This window comes from Desmodus rotundus, chromosome 2 (genome assembly GCF_022682495.2).
Source record: "Desmodus rotundus isolate HL8 chromosome 2, HLdesRot8A.1, whole genome shotgun sequence".
In the NCBI taxonomy this organism is placed as follows: Eukaryota; Metazoa; Chordata; class Mammalia; order Chiroptera; family Phyllostomidae; genus Desmodus; species Desmodus rotundus.
In genome coordinates this window covers 86,941,555-86,965,389 of record NC_071388.1, presented here as the reverse complement: position 1 = coordinate 86,965,389, position 23,835 = coordinate 86,941,555, and the positions used below count along the sequence as shown (strand labels likewise).

Below are 23,835 nucleotides of genomic sequence, written 5' to 3'. Positions count from 1 at the left end.
GCAATGGTTACTGGGTTTGTAAACATTCTAGAATGTTAGTTTTCAAACTTGCACATACACTGGAACCATCCCAAAAGTTTTTAAACCAACTTTAAAAAATGATGCCTGGTCCCAGGATTCTAATTTAATTGATATTAGATCTAGCCTGAATATTAAGTTAATAACACTAAAAAGAATTCCTGCTACTTGTCTGTTTGTTTTTCAACTGATGAAGGGGTAAAAAAATAATCAGACCATAGAGGACCATGCAGTACAATTGGGCCTTGGAAGTCATCCAGTCCAATGTCAACCCCACAGCAGGAATCCCTTCTGCACCATTACTGAAAATAGCTTATTACTCTCTTAGACAGCATTATGTGTTTCTAAAATTAATAATGGAAGTAGAAATAAATTTCCTGACTAAAAGCAGTGAAAAACAAAGAATAAAAACTTGAGCTCTTATGGTAACCTGAGGTTTTTTTGTTGCTGTTGTTAAAGCTAGCACTCTCTCTAGAAATTTTTGGTTCCCATATCACACTTTGGTTATTGACCTCTAGATTTCTGAGCACTGTGCTAAAAAACAGCACTTATTAGACAGAGGTGGGAAGATCTGTAATGATTTTAATGTCAGTGAGCTCTCCTGACTTTTAATTTTATTATATATCAAGTCTGGTTATCTATACACAAAAATTACATACACACATAGAGTCATATTTCTTTTGTGAGACCCTAGCTTGGGGTTTAAGCTAATTTAGAGAGACTGGGTAACTGTCTGGGTCCATAAGGTAAGTTGGTTTTTGACATTGGATTGCATGATGTACATGTGCTTTTGGAAGATCTCTGTAAGGAGTAGCAAACAAGGGAGATATGGCAGCAGTGAAATGTTATTCTTCAAAGTTCAGCCAAACTAAACTTCGTGACCTGGCTTTATGAGAATTTTCCCAAGATGTCTGCATCTGCTATATATAATGAAGCAGACCAATTTCTTGGAGTCATTTGAGGAAAAACAACGTAAGATTATCAACACTGAAGTAATTATGTACAAAATGCCAATGAGTCAAAAAAGCACAAAGGTTGGAGCTAAGATACCCGGGCTGGTCCTAAAATGTCTTATTTCTCTTTATTCAAAAAACAGTCTTTTTTCAATTCTTTAGTATATTAGTCCACAAGGAAAACCTGCCTCCCCCCAAACCATCTCTCTCTCACCTCGGCTGTTAAAGCTCTGCTAGTTTCTGCATTCAGTTTGCTTAAGTATGCTTTAATCGTGCTTTCCATATTAAGCTTCTCCATTTCCCACTGAGATCTGAAATACATGATCATTGAAGAGTCAGTAACATTGAGCAAGAACAGACTTTTCTACCTTATTCAGGAGACGGGAAGGTAACGAGCTATTCAATGAAGAGTTAATGCTTTCTTAAAAAATAGACAGCATATAAAAGCAAGAGAAGACATTACTTAAGCCTGTTATCCTTTACTAGAAAGAGTATAGAAGTTTTAAAGCTGTCAATATAGAGGTAATGATTTAAAACTTGGCTCTGAAATCAAGTTGTCTGAGGATGGATCTGAGTTCTACAATTTATTAAATGTGAAACTATGGGCAAGTTACTGAACTTCTCTGTACCTCAGTTTCCTCACATGTAAAACTGGAAAAAATTGAACTACTTACCTGAAGGAGCTATAGTGAAATTAATTCAGATAATATAAATAAAGTACTTTGTTTTTGGTACATAGTAAGTACCAAATAAATGTCAGGTACTGTCATTATGAATAAATTTTACATAGAGTTTCTATAAGCCTTTTTGTATCCCAACAACAGCAGCTAGAAGGTTTTCATTATCCCTGTCATAAAGCTAGGTCACTGTGTGAAAATACTTCTTACTGGTTATCTTAGTGCTTACACTCAGCATCTCAGAATGAAAACAAATCCTGTAGCTTAGGAGGGAGGGAGATGAGGATAGGCCATTACTTATCAAGGATATGATGGAATGTGGCTACTTGTGAGGTTTCTCTTTTTCTAAATCTCATTTCAGCTTGAGCCCCAGAAGTCTAGAGCATACAAACCAATGTCTTATATGAAAACAATTAATTGGATATATACTGTGATAATATAGAACTTTAACAAAAGCTATCCTCAATTGTTTTATTATTTGAAACATCTGGATATTTGAGTACCTGACAAACACTGATGAGAAGCTTGATAAAACAAAGTCTTGTTAATACCATTAAAACAACAGTGTTTTGAGAGGGGGAAAATCATAAAATATTCAAGGAGATATATTAACTCAACCAAGATAATTATTATACCATTGAATATTATACAAAATTTGCCTACAAGAATAAGAGAAAACATAAATAAGTTGAATTTTATCAAATTATAAACTTTTGTACTTCAAAAGACATCATCAAGAAAGTGAAAAGGCAACCCAGAGAATGGGAAAAATATTTACAAATATCTGATAAGGGACTTGTATCCAAAACATACAAAGAAAAATTAAAAGTCAACAGTAAAGGCATAAACAACCAAATTTAAAAAATGGTCAAAGGCTGTGCATAGACATTCTCTAAGTAGATACACAAATGGCCAATAAGCACAAGAAAAGATCCACATAACCATTAGGAAAATGTGAATGAAAACCACAGTGATATACCGCTTGACATCCATTACAGTGGGAAAAATAAAGCCAGATAATCCAGTAAGTACTGGTGAGGATGTGGAGAAATCAAAACTCTCACCCACTGTTGGTGAGATTGTAAAATGGTGAACTGATCTGGAAAACAGTTTGGCAGTTTCCCAAAAAGTTAAACTGAGTTTACTGCATGTCTTAGCAATTGTATTCTTAGGTATATACCCAAGAGAATTAAAAATATGTCCCCACAAAAATTTGTATACAAATGTTCTAACAGCATTAGTCATTATAGCCAAAAATGAAAACAAACCAAATGTCCATAAACTGATGAAAAGGTAAACAAAATGTGGTATACCCATACAATGGAATATTATTTATCTGCAAAAGAGAATGAGTACAGATACATGCTACAACATGGATGAACCTTGAAAAAAAGAAGTTAATCACAAGAGACCACACATTATATGATTCCACTTATATGAAATGTCCAGATAGGCAAATCCACAATAGATTAGTGGTTGCCAGAAGCTGGGGGAACAGAGAACGAGGTTGATTTCTAATGAATCCAGGGTTTCTGTTTAGGGTGATGAAAATGTTCTAGAATTAGATGGTGGTGATGGTTGTATACACTTCTGTAAATATACTAAAAGCCAGTGAATTGTATACTGTAACAGGGTAAATTTTATGCTGCATAAATTAGATCTCAAAAAAGATGTTATAAAAAATTACTTACAAATGTATAAATGAGAAAACTTAAGCCAGTTTCATAAAGCAGTCACACCTAGTTGCATTGAATAGCATAAAGAGATTAGAACTCAATAAGCTCCAGTACTGTCCCTGACAGTAGTGTGTTGTGGGACCGTAACTTGGCTGATTTTTTCTGTCTCAGCAGTGTTCTAGGGCCACAGCTAAATTAAATGTACCTCCCAATTTGCCAGGACACTTCCAGTTTATACTTGTCCCAGTGTAATTACAAATACTGCTCAATTTCAGGCTAAATGTGCCCCATTTGGGATGACAAATTATATGGCTATCCTAGCCAAGCGAGCTGAATGGATTACATAGTTTCAGACAGGGTGCACTCAACTAAAGCAACAGGTGCTTGTACCTTTTCATGGAAAGTTGCTCTTTAAGGTTCTTGATTTCATTATCTTTAGCATGGCTCTGACGCTGTAATCTAGGCAAAGAAGAAAGGCATAAAATGTTACAAATTATTTGTCATTAATATAGTTAGAACAGCTCTACTTCCGGATGAAGAAGGATTAAGTATGTACATTTTGTGTTACAAGTGTTGAGCCTAAAAATAACTAAATTCTGATACCTAGTCCTTTTGAAATTTATCTTATTTCTGATGTCTGATTTACTGACTTCCCAAGGAAAGAACTAGGTTCTAACCCCTTAGTTTTAACTAAGTTGTAAAATAGAAAGCCAAAGAGAAGAGTTTTCTTATCTAGCATTCCCAGCACAATGACTTGGAAAAAATGTCCTTAATTCCCTATAATTTAGTTTGCCCATTAGAAAACAGAGATGGTATCTTCTGATGTTCTAGGCCCGTGGTGGGATAGAGAACTTTAAGTTCCTTAAAGGGATATTATATCTATCAAGTCATGCAAACTTTAAACACTTAAGGTCTGAAAGAAATCAGACTTTAAATACAGAACTGTGTACAAATAGAATTTTTAATAAAAACTTTAAATTAAAACTGGGAATTACTCATATGACCTAATTATGGGAAATCTGGATAAAATTTTTGCATAAATCAGAAAACATAACCTGTGATTAGCTTAAAATTAATATGTAAGAAGCTATTAAGAAAAATACAAAAAAAATGGGACAACTATAATAGCATAATCAATAAAATATGCTTAAAAAGTAAACAGCAATAATGAAACCTAGGGAAAAAAGGAAAGTGCAAAAGTAACACTTTTTGGTTAACATATACTCACATACCATTTTTATTGTTCTTACCTGTACTGCTATATTTCTCTTTACAACCATGCTTCAACATCTCCCAGTTAATTTGTTTCAGTATGAAGAGATTTATAAAGGAAAGCACATTTCTTTTTAAGTTTCTACTATGTTGAGACATTTGAGATATATAGGAGTATTGGTTAATGTTAATTACTGTAAAGGTAAAGCCTTAACACAATGACTTTAAATGTTGGCTGGATTGCTCACTACTAGATTTCAGAGACTCCCCACTCACCTTTACTTTAAGCTTCTTAGAAGCTATGAAGACTTACAATCAATTTTCAATCAATTGGGCTGAAAATGTAATGAAAGAAACCAAGTGTCTTTTTATTCAAAAGAAGTAATGTTCTCAAATAAACAATGAGAAATACAAGCTTTGTTATTGTAGTATACAGGAGAATGTAGAGAAAGTTGAAAAGTAGTGAGACTTCTAAGACTGGCACCTTCTTTTCCTTTGTATACTTCATTATTTCAATGTTTTACCCAGCTCCAGTTTAGAGTGGGTGGTGAGAGCTGACAGAGCTGGTAGGAAATTCAGAAGACCTGGATTTATAAATAATAAGGATAATATATTCATAGTTCTTATCATCCAGCTTGGATATGAACCAGCTATATATATATAGTTCAGGCAGTTATAACTTCTCAGTCCTATTTTTCTCATGAATAACATGATAGGGTAGAATTAGATTTTCTTTTCTATAAGATCTAAAGTTCTCAAGCTTATTCAGGTTGGCTATTAAGTTTACTATGTGGACTTTATTGTCAGAAGTTTCTTAAAATTTATTAAGTGCTTATTGTAATTTGTACAAAATGTCACCTTTATGTAAATCTTGTTAAAACTGCAATTATCATCAACAAATATTTACCACACATTTACTGTAGGATTAGCACTGAATTAGGCCAAAGAAAAAAATTTTTGCTTCCTACTAAACATCATATCCTAAGATGAAAGAAACCAACACTACAATTAAAAATTATTTATATTTTCATCATATACTCTTTGGACATGATCAAGTTAAACAAAAAAATGCTCAAAAGCTTAAATGAGAACACACACAGTGTTCATGCTTTTTTCTCTGCTTAGATGCCCTCTGCCTTTTCTCCTATCTCAACTGACCTAGTCCAGGTTCAATACTATGTTTTCGGTGACGTTCTTCCTTATCACAACAAAATCCCTATGAAGTATAGCTCCATTTGACAATTACGTGCTTTTAAAAACAGAAGGGAGAGAGGAGGGGCTCATGGGGAGGGAAAGAGTGAAGGGTTTACAGGAACAACTATAAATGATACATAGACAATAACAAGGAAGGGATGGAAACAGGGGAAGGAGGTGGGGAAGGCTGGGGTAGGGGAGAAGGGTTGGGGGAAAGGCAGAAAACTGTACTTGAACAACAATAAAAATCAAAAGTATTTAAAATATAAAATAAAAAGCTAAACTTTTTCAGATAATCATAGATTCAAGCACAGATATAAACTATGATACAGACAGATCCCATAACCCTTTACGTACCTTCCCCCAATGGTATCATCCTGAAAAATGACAGTATAATAACCAGGATGTTGACAGTGATACAGTTCCAGACACTGTACAGTTTTATCACCATAACCATCTCTCATTTTGCCCTTTTATAGCCACACCTTGGGACCACTAATGTATTTTCCAATTTTATCATGTTTGAAATTGTGTCACTTCAAGAATGTCACAGAAGTGGATTCACAAAGTATATAGGCTTTGTGGATTGGGTTTTTTCACTCAGCAGAGTTCTCTGATGTCTGATGAGAAAATATCACTGTTTCATTCCTGGTGAGGGTGATATTTGTGTCTTCTCTTTTTTTGTCAGTTTTGCTAGAGATTCGTTAATTTTATTGGTCTTTTCAAAGAAATAGCTTTATTTCATGGATTTTTCTTTATTTATTTTTGTTTCTAATTTCATTATTTCTGATCTTAATAATATTTCCTTCTGCTTGGTTTGGGTTATTTTGCTTTTCTTCCATGTTACTGAGGTAGGAGCTTATATTACTCATTTGAGATTTGGGGCACATTAGTTATTCTCAGAACTGCTTTAGCTGTGTCCCACAAACTTTGATATATTATATATATGATATATTTTCATGTTAATTTAGTTCATTATATTTTTACTTCCCTTGGATGAATTTCCTGTTATGTTGGCAATATTATTTCTAGTATGACCATATGATCTGAGCACATGCTTTGCATAATTTCAATTATTTAAATTAGTTGAGGTTTGTTATGGCCCAGGATACAATCTATTTTGGTGTATTTCCTGTGGACATTTGAAAGCATATGGAGTCTGCCGTTACCCGGTGAAGTGTTCTATAAATATCGATCGGATCCTGCTGGTTAATGGTATTGTACAGGTCTTCTATATCATTGCTGATTTTCTGTCTGGTAGTTCTATAGACTTCTGAGAGTAGGGTGTTGAAGTCAACAACTAAAATTGTACATTTTTCTACTTCTATCTGTTCTATCAGGTTTTGCTTCATGTATTTTAAAGCTCTGTTGTTGGTACATGGAACTTTGTTTTGGTATATACACAGATTCTTATGCCTTCTGGTAGATTAATCCTTTTTACCATCAGTAATGTCCCTCTTTGTCTCCAGTAGCTGACTTTGCTCTGAAGCCCATTTTATCATAGCCACTCCTACTTTTTTATTGTTTGCATGACATATCTTTTACAATTCTTTTACTTTCAACCTACCTGTTATTGAAACTGAGGTGAGTTTCTTGTAAACACTGTATTATTAGATCACTTTTTTAAAAATTCCAGTCCTTCTTGTAATTGGTGTATGTAGACCAATTGGTCTACATTGGTGTATTTAATTGGTGTATTTAAGGTAATTATTAATATGTTGATGATTATGTGTGCCCTTTTATTATTGGTTTTGTTTTCTCTGTTTCTCTTTTCTTACCTTCTTGTGGGTTATTTGAACAATTTTTAGGATTCCATTTTGACTTACAGTGGTTTTTTTCTAAGATTTTATTTATTTATTTTTAGAGAAGGAAAGGGAGGGAGAAAGAAGAGAAACATCCACGTGTGGTTGGCTCTCATGCGCCCCCTACTGGGGACCTGACCTGCAACCCAGGCATGTGCCCTAGACTGGGAATTGAACTAGCGACCCTCTGGTTCTCAGGCCAGCACTCAATTCACTGAGCCACAGCAGCCAAAGTGACTTACAGTGTTTTTGAGTATCTGTGTAGCTTTCTTAGTTTTTGCACTAGGTATTATAATATGCATACATAGTCTATACTATTGTCTTTTCCTACTTTAAGACACGTGTAGAAGGGCTGACTCACACTGCTTTGTTGCTGTAGGATGGAGAGAGGCAGGAGCTCCCAGTAGGGCCTCTTTGGTACCAATTGGGGAAAGGGAAAAAAAGGAGTGTCAACTAGCTTCACTGATGGAGACTCAGCTCCCCAAGGGAGAATAGGAATAAAATCTAGCATTAACTAGACTCCCCTCAAAGGAGTTTGTAAAGTCTTACCGATACGAGGGAGAGGTAGAAGCTAAACTTGCAGCTAGACCACACTGATGCTATCCTGGCAGTGGAACTGGAGCACTACCTGCTACCTCCTGGGGGAAAATGGAAGATAAACTGCCTGCTCAGTACTGCTTGCTACCCAGCAGAGGGATCTGAGTTCTGTCATCTGCTTTTGTCAGAGCACACTCCCTGCTTCCGAGGAGTGGTGTGGGCTATTGGTGTTTGGCTGAAGCAGGTGGGTAGTACCAAAAGGTTTTTAGTTATATATTTCCTTCTCCTGATCCTTTGACTAGAGGTAACAGGCTTTACTTGGAGATTTTTCCTCCTGTGCCTATTGACAATTGTATGTTGGAAGTTTCTGCAGCACCCTGTCTGGGATATATGGGAAGCAATAAGGAAAATCACCGTTGTATCATTTCCACCTCTCTGTCTTCCTATGTTTGTCTGCTGTTTAACATCTAGGAAGTCTTTTTTTAAAATATGTTTTATTGATCATGCTATTACAGTTGTCCCAATTTTTCCCCTTTTGTCCCTCTCCACTGAGTATCTCCCATTCCCTCAGCAATTCCTCCCTTAGTACATTTCCATAAGTCATGCCTATAAGTTCTTTGGCTACTCCATTTCCTATGCTGTTATCAAAATCCCCCTGTCTATTCTGTACCTACCAATTTGTACTTCTTAACCCCTGCACATTTTCCCTCATTCTCTCCCTTCCCCCTCCCAACTTATAACACTCCAAATGATCTCCATATCTATGATTGTTTTTGTTCTACTTGTCTGATTAGTTTGTTTTTTAGATTCAATTGTTGATAGTTGTGAATTTATTGCCATTTTAATGTTCACAGTTTTGATCTTCTTTTTCTTCAATAAGCCCCTTTAACATTTCATATAATAATTGCTTGGTGATGATGAACTCCTTTAGTTTTACCACGTCTGGGAAGCTCTTTATCTGCCCTTCCATTTTAAATGATAGGTTTGCTGGATAGAGTAATCTAGGTTGTAGGTCCTTGATTTTCATTACTTTGAATACTTCTTGCCAATCCCTTCTAGCCTGCAAAGTTTCTTTTGAGAAATCAGCTGACAGTCTTAAGGGAACATCCCTATAGGTAACTAACTGCTTTTCTCTTTCTGTTTTTGAGATTCTCTCTTTATCTTTAACCTTTGGAATTTTAATTATGACGTGTCTTGGTGAGGTACTCTTTGTGTCCATCTTGTTTGGGACTCTCTGTGCTTCCTGGATTTGTATGTCTATCTCCTTCACCAAATTAAGGAATTTCTCTTTCATTGTTTTTTCAAACAAGTTTTCAATTTCTTGCTTCTTCTCTTCTCCTTGTGGCATCCCTATGGTTCAAATGTTGGTACGTTTGAAGTTGTCCCAGAGGCTCCTTAGTCTATCCTCATTTTTTTTTTTCACTTTTTCCTTCTTCTGTTCTGATTGAATTTTTTTTCTTCCTTATGTTCCAAATCATTGATTTGATTCTCAGCTTCATCCACTCCACTGCTGATTCCCCGTAAATTTTTATTTCACTTAGTGTAACCTTCATTTCTGCCTGGGTCTCTTTTATGCTGTTAAAGTACCCAATGAGTTTCCTTGAGCATCCTAATAACCAGTATTTTGAACTCTGCATTTGATAGATTGCTTATCTCCATTTTGTTTAGTTCTTTTTCTGGAGTTTTGTTCTGTTCTTTCATTTGGGCCCTATTTCTTTGTCTCCTCATTTTGGCAGCCTCCCTGTGTTTGTTTTTATGTATCAGTTAGAAATGCTTTGACTCCATGTCTTAGTAGTGCGGCCTACTATAGAAAAGTGCACCTGTAAGTTGGATGGGGCAGAGTCTTCGGTAATTGCCAGGGCAGTGCAACCTGTGTGAACCAGGTTGATGGAGTCTCAGACATGGTGTCTCCACTCTATGGCTCTGTATGTGGGAAGGCTCAGGAAAAGGGCAATGGCTGCTGCCTGGTCTCTGGGGTTTTGTCCAGGAGAAAGCTGTCCCCTGGCTCTCACCTTGATGATAGACACTTGCATTTCTCCCCGTATGCCACTGGTACCCTTCCAGCTGCTGCCCCAGTGCTGGAGTCCACAGGGAGTGAATCTGTATAAGTCCTAAATTCGTTTTAGGCCCTTTAAGAGGAGATGCCTGAGAATCCCAGTTTTTTCTACCATCCAACCCCCACTGGTTTTTACAGCCAGAAGTTATAGTGACTTATCTTCCTAAAACTGGAACCCTGGGCTGGGTGGTCTGGTGTGGGGCAGGGATCCCTCGCTCCTAAAATATCCCTCCTGATTTTTATCCACTATACATGGGTGTGGGACCGCCTGTTGTGTGTCTCTGCTTCTCCACCCCTGCAACCCATCTGCATGAATGTGACTTCTTTAATTCCTTAATTGTTGGACTTCCATACAGCTTGATTTTCTGATGATTCTGGCTGCCAGTTTTGTAGTTTAGTTGTAAATTTTGTTGTAGTTGTGCAAGGAGGCAAGCTGTGTTAACTTATGCCTCCATCTTGACTGGAAGTCAGGTCCAGGAAGTTTTAGTTGTAAGAAAGGACTTGCAAGTAATGGAGCTATTAAATCTAGTGGAACTGGAAGTCCCTCTGTTATATGTAATTTTAATCCTTTCATGGTAATCTATACTTTGTTAGCTCACAGTCAATGTCTAACATGTCTTGGTATCCTCTACACGTGCCTTACATAATTCTTCTCACAGTTAGTACTTAATATTTGGTGAATGTTCAACACTGAATGCTTACTGAGTGAAGACATATGCACCCCCTAAAGTGATCTGTTTGTAGTGTCAAGCATATAAGGGTTCCTGGGTCAGCTATCAGAGTTGAGAAGGGATATCCTCAGATAGTGAAGGAGAGAAGATGCTCATCTATGTGGATGGCATTACTTTTCTGATCTCTGGCATCATGTAACACATTTCTGGATTGGTCATTATCTTCCAGGCTAAAAGACAACATTTTGAATCCTTCTTAAGTGATTGCAGCCAGCTTAGTTTGCCTCCTTCTGAATTTGAAGGATATCTCTAAGTCCAGCAGGAACAAATATAAAAATATTTTCAACCGATATTATGTTGCCAGGGCTATGGTATTCAGTTCTTATTAAAAACCCCTTCCACTTTGATGATAAGATTTGTGGGAGAAAATTTAAGACCTAAATCTCTGCCAAATATTTCTCCAATTTCAGAATTAGTACCTTGGACTCATCACTTTAATATATTTCCTAGAACTTGTCTATTTTCCTTATTATCAGCCTAAACTAAAAAAGATTTCATATTAGACTTCACAGACAACTGGTATCTTGTGGTACTACTGTGCATTAAAATAATTTGTTATAAATTATATTATTCTTTCAATTAATACTCATTTGAGGCAGTGACTATTAGAAAAATAAAAAGCAAGCCACTTGTTTTTCCTATTAAGTCAGAATTATTAGGAATTTAATACTTAAGGATGTAAGAGAAATGAAATTGGAAGGGGTCATAAGAGTCTCCAGGAATCTAAGTTATTTTCAATCTCTTGGGGTGGGAACACAAATACTCTAAGGGACCAACATAAAAAAGCATGCATGTGATTCCATGGTGTCTTTGAGGAAAATATTTATTATATGCTATAAAGAAACAATCAAACATTGGTCACATTTTTACAAACTAGAGTCATGATCTGAAAGTTAATTATCTTTCTCATGAAATTCTATTATCTTCACACTTGTTCATATAACACATGAAAAGCCTGATATATAGAGTAATCATTTGCTTATTTTTCAATTCAGCTGGCAATGCAAAAATGAAGTTGGTTTTTAAGCAAGTGCAGGCCTGTGGTTGGCAGTTCCTAATGTGAAGTCACAATGCCACCTAGTGGCTACTTAGGGATTATCTTTTAAAGATAAGAGTTCATTATGGGGCAAACCCAGAATTTTCTGTTATTAATAGATTTGTACTTACTTGGAAACCTTATTGATTCCAAAAGCCACTTGTTGGTTAAGAGATGCAATAATTTTGTCTCTCTTTTTAATCTGCACTTGGTTTTCTTGCCACCGAAATGTCACTGTTTTCAACTGTCTTTTGAAATCCTGCTCAAAGAAAAATATTACTTCAGTTAATTCTGTTCAAGTCACCAGAAAATTAAAGAAAAAACTTGGGTTCTTTTAAAAAAGTAGGTACCATTGAGTTTAAAATTTGAACTATCTCTGACTTGCCTCAAATATAATAGCAAAAGTACTTACTTCACACTGATAGTGCAATTTATAAAGCTGCTGTTGTCGGGCAAGCTTTTCCTTCTCCGTTTCTCCATATTCTGCAGACACCTTGCTGGTTGAGCCCTATTGAGCAAATGAAATATGCATACTTTATTTTCCTCATTTAAAAAAAGTAATGATATTTTAATTATTTAAAGGGGATTTAAAGTTACTATCTATTGCCTATTTATGCTTTATAGGTCTCAGTGCAAACATCCCTTCTGATTAGTTTAGATAAACCCAACCTTTCCCTAATTACAGAATTCACTAATTAATACCATAGTTACTTGTCCACTGATGCAGCTATTGGATAACATTACCTACATGCTTACATTGTTTTAGGCTTTTTTTTTTTTGGTTAACACTATTACTGTCAAGAAAATTCTATGAGGTAGACAGCGATTATTCCCATTTCAGAGATGATAAAATTGAGTTACTTGCCTAAGGTCACACAGTGAGTGGACAAGCCTTAATTGCCCAAGTACTTAATATTATTACATGACATACCTTAGCGTTCAAATTCTCCATTATATTATAAACACTAAGATCACACGGCCCATGTCATATCATAGCTATTAAGACAAAGCAGGTGCTAAATGTTTTCTGAGTAAAAGAATGAATTTACTTTCAAAAGGTACATGACATTTTTTGAAAGGTATATGATATTTTGTCCTGTTTTCAACTTCTCATAATTTTTATGGCTGTTCAATGAAAACCAAAGGCCTCACATTTAAACTTTAGTGTGACATCCAAAGCTCAGAATATTTCATTTCAGTTCAAATATACATAGTATGCTATTATAATTGGAAAGGAGAAAAAAGGTATGACAATTATATGAATGCTGTACTATCAGCCAGGAAATCATTTGTGCTAACTGTGCCCTTAGACAATCAATATTCCCACATACTATACATCATTATATTTAAACAATGTAACAGGTTATCATAAAATTACCCCAGTACAGAATTCTCACGGGTAGGTAAATCAAGTAGTTTTTTTAAAAAATATTTAATATGCTTCATCTGATTAAGTGCTCTGTAGAGTACTTAAATCATGTTCATAGGCACCTTTCTTTATATACAGGCATCTCATTCCTGGTAATGAGTACTCCCAGGAAAGAAAACAAAGAAAATGTTGTCATACACTGATATTTTTTGTAGACATTTCATGGGTTACCAAGTTTCATTTAAAAACAGTAAGACTAGCTTTTTTTTTTTACAAAACTGTTTTTCTCATGAAGTTTAATCCAATGGGATTATGCTAGTTTCACCCCCTCTTCCAAGGTAGCAAACCTTTTGCAAGGAATACAGTTGTAATCAACTCTGCCCAATAATTAAAACCAGGAAATGACGAGAGGGCTAAAGTGAAAAGTTTTAGCTCCTGAAGGTCTTTTTTCCTTCATCATTCCTCTGTCCCTCCCTTTCTGTTTTTGGGTTTTTTTTTCCTTCTTTCTCCTCACAAACACAGTATAAACCACTAAGCTAACATGCTGTTCAAAGAGTCAAGGGGAAAACAAAGGTTAACCATTATTTCTGGAAGAAGGAAGGCAGGACTATACCCTCTCCAATCCGGCTTACCTGCTCTATCATGTCCAGAATATGCAACTCATCCAGGCTATAGACCTTGTCTTCAGTTGAATAATCTTCTTGAACATCACTTGCATCATCTTTCATAAAGCTACTGACTGGATATAGATTTGCTTGCTCTTTCTTCAATTGCTCTTCCTTTTCTACCATATTTGGGCTAGAGTAGTGACAAAATCAATGTAATCTTTCAGAACTGTATAGGTTTTTCATCTAAACCATTGTGTCCTAAATTATTATTACACTGATCTCATGAGATGATCAGTATCAGAAGGACTCGTGGTCAAAGAAAGTTTAGACAGTGCTCAGGCTGGGTTATTTCCCTTAAAGAACATAATGAATTTTGGCATATTTGAAATAGCATTCAATCAAAGTAACCAACTATTATGCTCATCTCAGTGTTTTCAAGAACTAGGAGACCATGAAGTTCCTTTTTCAAATTTTAACTATTAACATCAATTACTTTGGAAAACATTGACAAGCATTTCCACACCTACTATATCATTTTATCACAACATTCTTGACAGGTAGGTTGGTTTAGTCAACTTCAGCACCTAGGTACATTGTACATTTAAATAGAAGGTTGCAAATAGCAACATAAAGTACATTTTTAAATACAGGTTTCTTTTGTAATAGGACCATATAAAAACTGTAGTGATAATATGGATTTCAGTCACTAGGAGCCACTGCAAAAGAATGAAAATATTACATGTACAAAGGCAATTAACCCATTTTTATACCTATGTCTAAATGATTGTTACTATTCTTTCAGTTGACCTACTATTTAATAGCTATACACTTCTTTCCTAATCTCATTGAATGGTAACAAAAAATAGTACTTTTACGCATTTACTTACAGCATGATATAAATGACTTGATTTTATCAGTGAATAGATAGAAAAAAGGTAACTCTAGGATGTATTATTACTTCTTTTATGCCACTGAGACCTAGGAAAATCAACACCTAATGCTTATAAAATAACTTGTAAAATACTATAAAACACTCATTTGGTATCACTGAGGTATTTAGGATGATCCAAACATTTTGGAAAGTTCAATGAAATCAACTGCTTGTATATACCACTGGTTCCCAAACAAAATTAATTTTCCAAATTACCAGAACTTTTTAAAAAATTATATTTTTCAGGCACTCCAACAATTGTAAAAATATAGATGAATGTGTATTTTTTAAAAGCTCAGAAAAATTATTCCTAAATTTTTAAGGTATGATTAACAGCATCGTGATACTATAAGAAAATGTTCATATTACTAACTCATGTAAACTGAGACATGCAGTAGTAAAATTACGTAAACTTAGGGATTGAAAACACTTCAACAAAGAACAAAATGTTTCAATTGAATATAAAGAACAATCTGACAGTAACCAGAGAGGAGGGCGGAGAGGGGTACTATGGGATAATGGGGCGGGGAGCATCAAGGAACATGTATGAAGGACACATGGACAAAGTCAAAGGGGGTGGGTTCAAGGGTGGGAGGTGGGGATGGGTGGGGCAGAGGGGTGAAAATGGAGACAATTGTATTTGAAAGACAATAAAAAAATGAACAAAATGTTAAGGGAAGAATGGAGCAAATGTGGAAAATAGTGGTAATTGTTGAATCAAAGTGATAGGTATATATACTAGTATAGGTATATTATTTTCTTTACTTCTGTGTGCATTTGAAAGTTCTCATTTAAAAACTAGCACCCTGTGTGATTTGATTATCGCACAGGTTTTGGTCTACACAGTAGAGCAAAATGACTGATGCCACTATTTCACTCTTTAGTAAGTTATTTTTATGGCATTTAGACACAGCCTAAAAATTTAAAAAATGTATCTATTGCTCTAGGGCAGCAATTTTCAACCTTTTTCATCTCATGGCACACATAACTAATTACTAAAATTCTGTGCCACACGTAAAATTATATTTTTGGCTGATCTGAGAAAAAATAGGTAGAATTTTGATTCATTCACACTGGACAGCTATTGCTGTGTTGGCTGTTATCATTTTTTATTTGACGATCTGAAAGGTCATCTGTGCCCGTAAATACTCAGGCATTGCATGCTTTAAAAATTCTTGTGGCGCACCGGTTGAAAATCACTGCTCTAGGCGCTCACCTTGTTGACAGAGAAAGTGAAAACCTGTCTTGGATGATGAACTATTTACTTACCAAGTGGATAATATCAATTATAATGAGAAAATACCAACTACAAGTGATGGTTTTAAAGTTAACAAAATATATATGCTTGTTACCATATTAAAGATAACTTATGTTCTCACAGTTCTGTAAAGGCACTAATTTCAGTGAGCAAATTTTGGGTGGGTATAATAATCTCCTCATTGGGCTATCTCCCCTACTTCCTTCCTCTTCTGCACTGTCACCAATCTAATGGCTGTACAATATAGCTCACACTGATCTTTAGACATTAAAAGGTTTTCGGTAAATATTCAAAATTCAGTTAATAACTGGAATTAAAAAACAAACAAACAAAACCTTCAGGTTAATTAAACAAATTAAAACAAACAAATCAAAACAAACTCTTATTAAAGGATCATTGGGACAAACAATATTCTGTCCTTTAAAGTTAAGTCTTACTAAGTAAATAAGTATTATTTAGTAAAGCTAAGTCTTAAATTGTTGTTAGCCAAATCTATACTATATTTTAAAAGAATTTATGCTGAACCCAAATTAGTCCTCAAATCAAGTGATTAGCATTGGATGACTCTTGAGTAGCCTTATAGAAAAATGGCAAGAAATAATATTCTACCAAAGTAAATGATAATTTTCCTTTTTGTCACTTCCTGTAAATGGTGACAACTTATTAAAATAAGGGGTTGTCCTGTCTTCTCTTAATGAAAACACTTCCCAAAGCAAGGCTATGTCATACTGGCAAAGCACATTTTGAAAGTATTAAGAAAAATTTTAAAAGTAAATAAATTAATACTTACACTTGCTCTCCTTTTGATTCCTTATTCTGAAAAACAGTATCAACAATTAGTAATCTACATCAATTTTTTCAATACAGCATAATGATCTGACTACATTTAAGTCAGTGTTTCTCAAACTTTTTGACCACAACCATAATAAGAAATGTATTTTACATAGTAATGTAAATGCACTTACATAAGTATCTTTATACATAAACCATATTATGTTATAAACTACATATTTGTGTCTTCTCCCCAAATACATACATTAAAACCCTAACCCCCAATGTGATGGTAACTGGAGGTAGGCCCATTTGGAGGTAATCAGGCTAAGATGATGTTGTGGAGTCCTCATAATGGAATTAAGCTAGTGCTAGCTCCAGCTCACTGGCTTTTTTCTCTTTCTCTCTCTCTCTCTCTCTCTCTCTCTCTCTCTCTCTCTCTCTCTCGTGAGTCTTGACACAGCAAGAAGGTAGCCATCTGCAAAGCGAGAAGAGAGCCCTCACCAGACACCAAATCTGCTGCTGCTTTGATCTTGGACTTCCCAGACTCCAGAACTGTGAAAAGTAAATGTTTGTTGTTGGAGCCACTCAGTCTATCACAGTTTGTTACAGCAGTCCAGACTAACTAAAACAATGGGTGATGACCTCTGGAAATTTTTTTTTATTCCTACTAATTCTATTTCCTTTTTTAAAATGGTAGTTGTGACCCACTAAATTAATTTTGTAATCAAATAATGGAATACACTTGAAAATCACTGATTCAGATATTAGAAGTGACTATTGTGGCTGAGTTTGTACCTATTGATATATCTTGGGAAAGGATACGTGGAATTCTCATTTACAGAATCCTATACTAAATATAACAGTTTTGAAAACTGACATGTAAAATAGCAGATTTATATGATAAAAATCTCTAAAAAAGAAATGTTAGGGAAATCACAATTGGGAGAAAATGTTATAAAGCCCTAAATTTTATGTTCATTAAAACAGAAATGTAAAGGCAACAGACTAAGTAAAGGTAATACCAATGACACTTAATATAAATTAAATTATTTAGAGTATTAATTACTCAGACATCACCTTTCCATTAAGAATATTAATTACTCTTAAATGAGTTACAGTATTCATTTCTACCATCTCTTGTTTACAAGAAACGTTAGAGTCTCTTTCCCTACAGATTCCATAATGTATTAAAATACTTACAAATCTGTTTTGATTTATTGTCTGTATACTAAGAGGACTTTGTGTTTTAGCATCTGGTCAATGTCCAGTGCCAATTTGATTCTACAATTAAGAATTATGGCCTTAGTTCCAGTGTACCCAAAAACCTGACTTGAAACTGAGCTGACTTTTGGTGGTTCATAATGAACATATCTAGTATATTTGATTAGTATTTCTGAAACCCTTTTTAGTTTTTTCCATGACTTTATGCCAATGCACATATCAGTCTGTCTTCTTAGATGCACCTCAACAACTTCTGTTCTTTAGAGAGGACGCCAGTTTAAAGAACTCAATTTATTTCCTGCCATGTGTCTCTATCTCCAAGCTTCATCACAAAGCCTATTTTTCTGCCATCTGCTTTACTTCTCTTTTCTATTCCAAACGCTTAATTCCCCTGTGTGGGTGGTAGGAATAGGAGCAAAAATAACAGTAATTAGGTAATTAATACCCTTCAAGAAAGGGTAATATATGAATAATTAATACTTTAAATAACCCCAAAGAGTTATTTACAATTTAAAGATATTAGAAGCTAAATGCTAAATTCCTAACTGAAGAAAGGGAGCATAAAGAATAGCTACAAAGTATCTATACTTACAAGTAAGAAGTTATCTGTACTGTATCCTCTATTTGCTACACAAATTTTACTTTTTATCACATTCTTCAACTGAGCCCCTGATAGGTGTTTTTGGGACTTCAGCTTCCGTTAGGTAGAGATGTCCAAAACAAATAATTAACAAAGGACACAATTTAAGAGGGGGCTTTGCTGTTACTTTATTAACACAAGCAAATTTCTGTAAGCTAGAATTTTTCATGAGGAGAACTCCTGCTTAGAGAATTAAACTGACTTGATTTTTATTACTGGTTGCTTATACTACAAGTAGACAATTCTTTGTATTAAACAGCAAGTGAGTATATGAATATACTATTCTATATAAAATGATCATATGCAAAAACTTTACCATTTTTTAGGTACTATAAAATTTAAATAAAGGATGTAAGATCTCTCTTCTAATGTCCAAATTTTATCTTGATAAAAATATCTTATATTAAAGGATTTTAACTTCTTTTAATAAAATAAATTGGCAAACAACTCAGGATGTTTAAGAAAACCAAAAAATTCCTACACAGTTGCTCACATTAAAAATTTTTTTTTTCCTATTACTAGAGTATGAAGTTTTGATAGTGTTTACATTTATTTTCAGTTACAGTTATTCCTTAATTTTAATTTGAAAATAAAGTCTGAATTAAAAAAAATTAAGTCCCCCCAAAAGACTCAAGTTTCCCTTGTAGTTTTCCAAGCACTTAAAACACTTAAGTCCTCTTGCTAAAACTGTGCTACAATTAGTAACCTGTTTATTTTTCAACTGGCAAAAAAACAAAGAAGAGGAATAAAAAAAGCATGTTTGCATTTTGTATCATTTTTGCACATTATTGCATTGTTGGCAGACTCAGACGCAAGGAAATCAAAACTTTTTAAGGTTTTAAAAAATGCTTCTGAACATATCGGTAGAATTATGAACACTGAGCAGTCATTTTTAAAATAAGAGTGGTATGCAGAAATTAATGGGATCTCTAAGTGACTAATTCTGTTTTTTATTTGTATATTTAAATGTGTAAGTTTTGATTTAGGGAAGTAAAGTCCGTACACTGTAAGTGTAAGTCATTCAGGGTCTAACACACATGGACTTCTCTATGATCATATATTCAATAAGCTATTGACATTTTTAGTCATTCGTGCTCTATGTCTACTTAGATTAATTTTAAATTCTAATGGTGAATCCACATATTACCCAAGTGTTGATAATTACACATTCCTCTATTATAATGCTAATATAGTCTCTTACCTTTTTATTCTTAGTCTTTTTCTTTTTCTTTGGTTTACTCCTAACCTGATAGGTAAAAAAAAAAAAAATCACTTAATACAAAATCAGACTGCACAATGGGTTATTTTGCAAAATGTATTTCCTCTAACCACTGAAACCTTTTATCTTGTAATATTATAATTTATATTTTATGCCTAGACATTATGGAAAATTTTTATTTTAATATCAGCCTTCTGCTCATAAAAAAATCAGTGACATATAATGGAACATTATACATATACATATAATGCCAATGAGTAGATCACTGAAAAAAGCTCACAAATCCTCACTTCTCCATGCACATGCATGAGTAACAAAGGAGGAAGGCACTTTTCAAAAGTCAACATATTCAAGTCCACAAGATGAAAAATAAGCCTAGGAAGAATTTAGTGACTATATACTAACCATTACCACTTATCTATAAAGAAATACAGAAATTCCATCATGGATGATTTTAACTCTACCTTTGTGCAAATGGTGTTGAAATATCCCTGCTTCTCCTTCTTTCTCTCTTCTTCTATTCCCCACTATGCTTTCTTCTACTTTCTGTTAACCTCCCACATTCACTCCCATTAATCGGAATAAAGAAATATATTCAAAAGTCTAGCATAGTGCCTGGCACAAAATAAATGTTCAATAAACGCTGGCAAAATGAACAGTAAAGGCAGGAAACATTATGGGATGAAGTACATTCCAATTAAGCTTTGTGTGAATGCTGTGATAAATATAAACTAAGATTGTCTGGAATCCATTGAGCATAGTACATGCAACAAATTAAAGGCCCTGATTATTAAATTCTTCTAACTCAAATGTTAATGAGAGCTCATACTTCCTGGAGATCTTTAATAGATTCTGTTGAAGATTCACTGGGTAGCGATGCCCCATCTCTATTTATTTCTGCTAATTGTATTCCAGGGTTTGATTTCACATTTATATTGTACTCCATGAGAGGTGGACTTAGTTCTTCTTCCTCATTCTGTAATTCTTCTATTTCAATACCTAAGTAGCAAAGACAAAACACTCAAAATTTGGATGCACGTAATTTTTGCCTCTTATCACTATTATAAATGTATTTACCCTCCAAAATGTTATTCCAGAAATAGAAATAGATGACATCTTACTCTGCTCAATTACTAGATGAAAATAAAATGCCCATTTATCAATAACCACTTAATAGGTACATAATGTAGCCAGAATCAATCAGTATGAACCCAAATACTAAGATATCTTGCTGTTATCTTAAGTAAATGATACATATTAGATATTCTAGAACTTAAGTTGACTCTAAATATTACATTTTTGAGTACCTTGACATTGACCCTATTACTACACTGCAGAATTATTTTAGTACATAAATCTAAAAGGTAGAGAAAGCTACAAGGTCTACTTTCCCCCCATTTTCCTTATTTTTCATAATCAAAGATTTTGAAAGGCTATTAGCCCCTTATTATGTGACCTTTTCTTTGATACCATGCTCCTTGATATTGCTCCAGAGTTTCAATCTCAAACTTGTGAACTTCATCTGACTGATCACAGATAGACCAAACAAAACCCACTGTTATTAAGTATAGTTTTACTCCAAACAATATTCATGGTGTCATTTTCTTAAGTAAATTTTAATTGCACAATATAATTGCATTAAACAAAAATAGCACAAAAGTAATAATTAAAAAAATTAGCATCTAACCATCCAGCAAAAATAATACAGCTTTAACAATTGATAGCTAACCAGATAAAAGGTATGTGAGCTAAACGGAAGCATATATGAGCAAGGAGAGCAAGCAGGTGGGCACTTCTGCCTGTTGAAGTGTCCTGTGTATCAAAAAGTTAAAATACTATCCTTGAGTAAACCCTAAGGCACGGGCACCAAGACCAAGGCAGAGTAAAAAGGCTCAAATTCGATTCAGCTGATTGGTAGTAATTTGACCATATAATTTTCCAAGCCTCTAACAATTACCATACAGTTTATCTGATCAAGTAATAAGATTCTTACAGTGAGCGATCCCTTAGCTTTCCCAAATTGAAAGGCCACTTAGGCATTTTGTTTTTTAGTATACTTACGTTGACTGCCAGTTATTGACTGTAGAGCAATTCCTGTGATACATAAAGAAAACATTGAGATGTGCAATTGCAAATGCAACCAGCAAATATATGACTTGGACTAAGAAAAGCAAGGAGGTTTTTATACAGCACTAAGTAATTTTACAACTAATTACAAAATTATTATTAAACTTATGAACCTAGTTTAAACAAGGCATGGTGTTTAAACATAAAGTTTATAAACCCATGATTAGAGAAAGAAAAGTAAACAAATATTTTGATAGTTCTTGAAAGAATGTCTAGAATATAAGCACTTTAAACCAAGCCACAAATTCTTATGATTTATAGTCTTAAATTTTTTTGTGATTGCAGTTATTTTTTTAAGGTTTTTTATTGTTATTCAAGTACAGTTGTCTCCATTTTCCTCCCACTCCTCCACCCACCCCAGCCATCCCCACATCCCACCCTCGAACCTACCCCCTTTGGCTTTGTGCATGTGTCCTTTATACATGTTACTTGACAACCCTTCCCCATTTTCCCCTCATTATCCCCTCCCACCTTGCCTCTGGTTACTGTCAGTTCTTAATTTCAAGGTCATGGAATATTTAATAGCCAATTATGAGGCAAACTTCCATAGAAATTTTGAGCCTTTTTTAGCAATGCTTATTATCCTGATCAGCACTACATTCTCCTTGCCCATTATTATAATATCAGGCTCTAGCCATTGAATGGTATATAAAAAAGACAACCTTCATAGATATTTAGTGGGGACAATGGATATTAATCAAATAATTAGATGCACAAATTAAAACTGCAATTGTTAATAACTACTAGGAAAGACATAAATGCTAGGAAAGTCTCTATTAAAGGGTCTTGACCAATAAGCTCTTCAGACCACCTGAGTGAGAATTCTTGCAATGCCTTGAATTTGGTTAGTGCTCAAAGCACTTTCAGAAATATTACCTTTATTCTCATCAGTTTTTGTTATTTAAAATCTTAATAGAATGAATGTGTTTTTAAAAAACCCTATAATCTGTAAGTCAAAGGTCTTTGCCTGACATTCTTATATAATCAAACTTGGCATTCTCTCCTTTTATGCTCAAAGAAATCTCTTAAAAGTTAAGCAAGAAAACACAATGGTATCCTAGAGCCTTAAAGGAATGGGATAGGGGCCCAGCAATCATCTCTGAAAAAAATCTGGACCTGTGCAACAATTTCTAGAAGCTTGGGAAGCTGTACATTTAAACAGTATCAGTTGCTCACTAGGTAGTACGGTTCATAAAATAACTTGGGATCAGGAAAAGTTACCCAGAACAGCACAAAAAGGGTTTCAGTGATGCTGATGTGCCTCGAACTCCGCTTTGCATGATGAAAGGCTACCTTGGTATGTGGGATAAAAGGTCAAAAGTCTTTTCCATATCAATATAGTGCATGGGAATGGACTCTGCTGACTTTAGATACTTGCATAAATGTTATCTGATTTTTTAAAAAACCCATGGCCACTGGGTATCTGTCAAACTTATAAACATCAAGATTCTGCTGGAAAGGAGGAGAAACACACACTTGTGATGTCTAAAAGTGTATCCTTGAAACATACAGTACCAGCATTTCGTGGTTTTAGGCATTCTTAATTTTGTAGAAGTAATAAAAGTCCTCTACTTAAAAATCTTCAACAATTCCTTTCTGATAATACAAACCTCAACATAGTAAGAGAAATCCTCTTGAATGTATTCTATGGATACGCTCCACTTTGATTATCTTTAAGATTTACTACTTATCTACTTTAAGGCCAAATATTTAGTTCCCTGAACTATATTTTTATGTTTCTATACCTTTATTCTTGATTCCTTTTGAATCATTGTTCTCCATCTTCTTCACTTAAG

At 34.4% G+C, this 23,835-nt stretch overlaps 1 protein-coding gene across 6 annotated transcripts in view; it reads right to left on the bottom strand.

The window, feature by feature from the left end:
* DZIP3 (DAZ interacting zinc finger protein 3) overlaps positions 1-23,835 on the bottom strand; it is a 103,861-nt gene that overhangs the window by 26,104 nt on the left and 53,922 nt on the right. For all 6 annotated transcript variants that reach the window (XM_053918344.1, XM_045185964.2, XM_045185966.2 and 3 more), the window contains 9 exons: positions 21,974-22,006; positions 20,742-20,911; positions 19,895-19,939; positions 16,849-16,874; positions 13,894-14,059; positions 12,305-12,400; positions 12,024-12,151; positions 3,715-3,783; positions 1,186-1,282 (listed from right to left, as the gene is read on the bottom strand). In XM_053918344.1, coding sequence (XP_053774319.1) covers positions 1,186-1,282; positions 3,715-3,783; positions 12,024-12,151; positions 12,305-12,400; positions 13,894-14,059; positions 16,849-16,874; positions 19,895-19,939; positions 20,742-20,911; positions 21,974-22,006 — 830 coding nt within the window. The remainder of the gene's footprint in view (positions 1-1,185; positions 1,283-3,714; positions 3,784-12,023; positions 12,152-12,304; positions 12,401-13,893; positions 14,060-16,848; positions 16,875-19,894; positions 19,940-20,741; positions 20,912-21,973; positions 22,007-23,835) is intronic.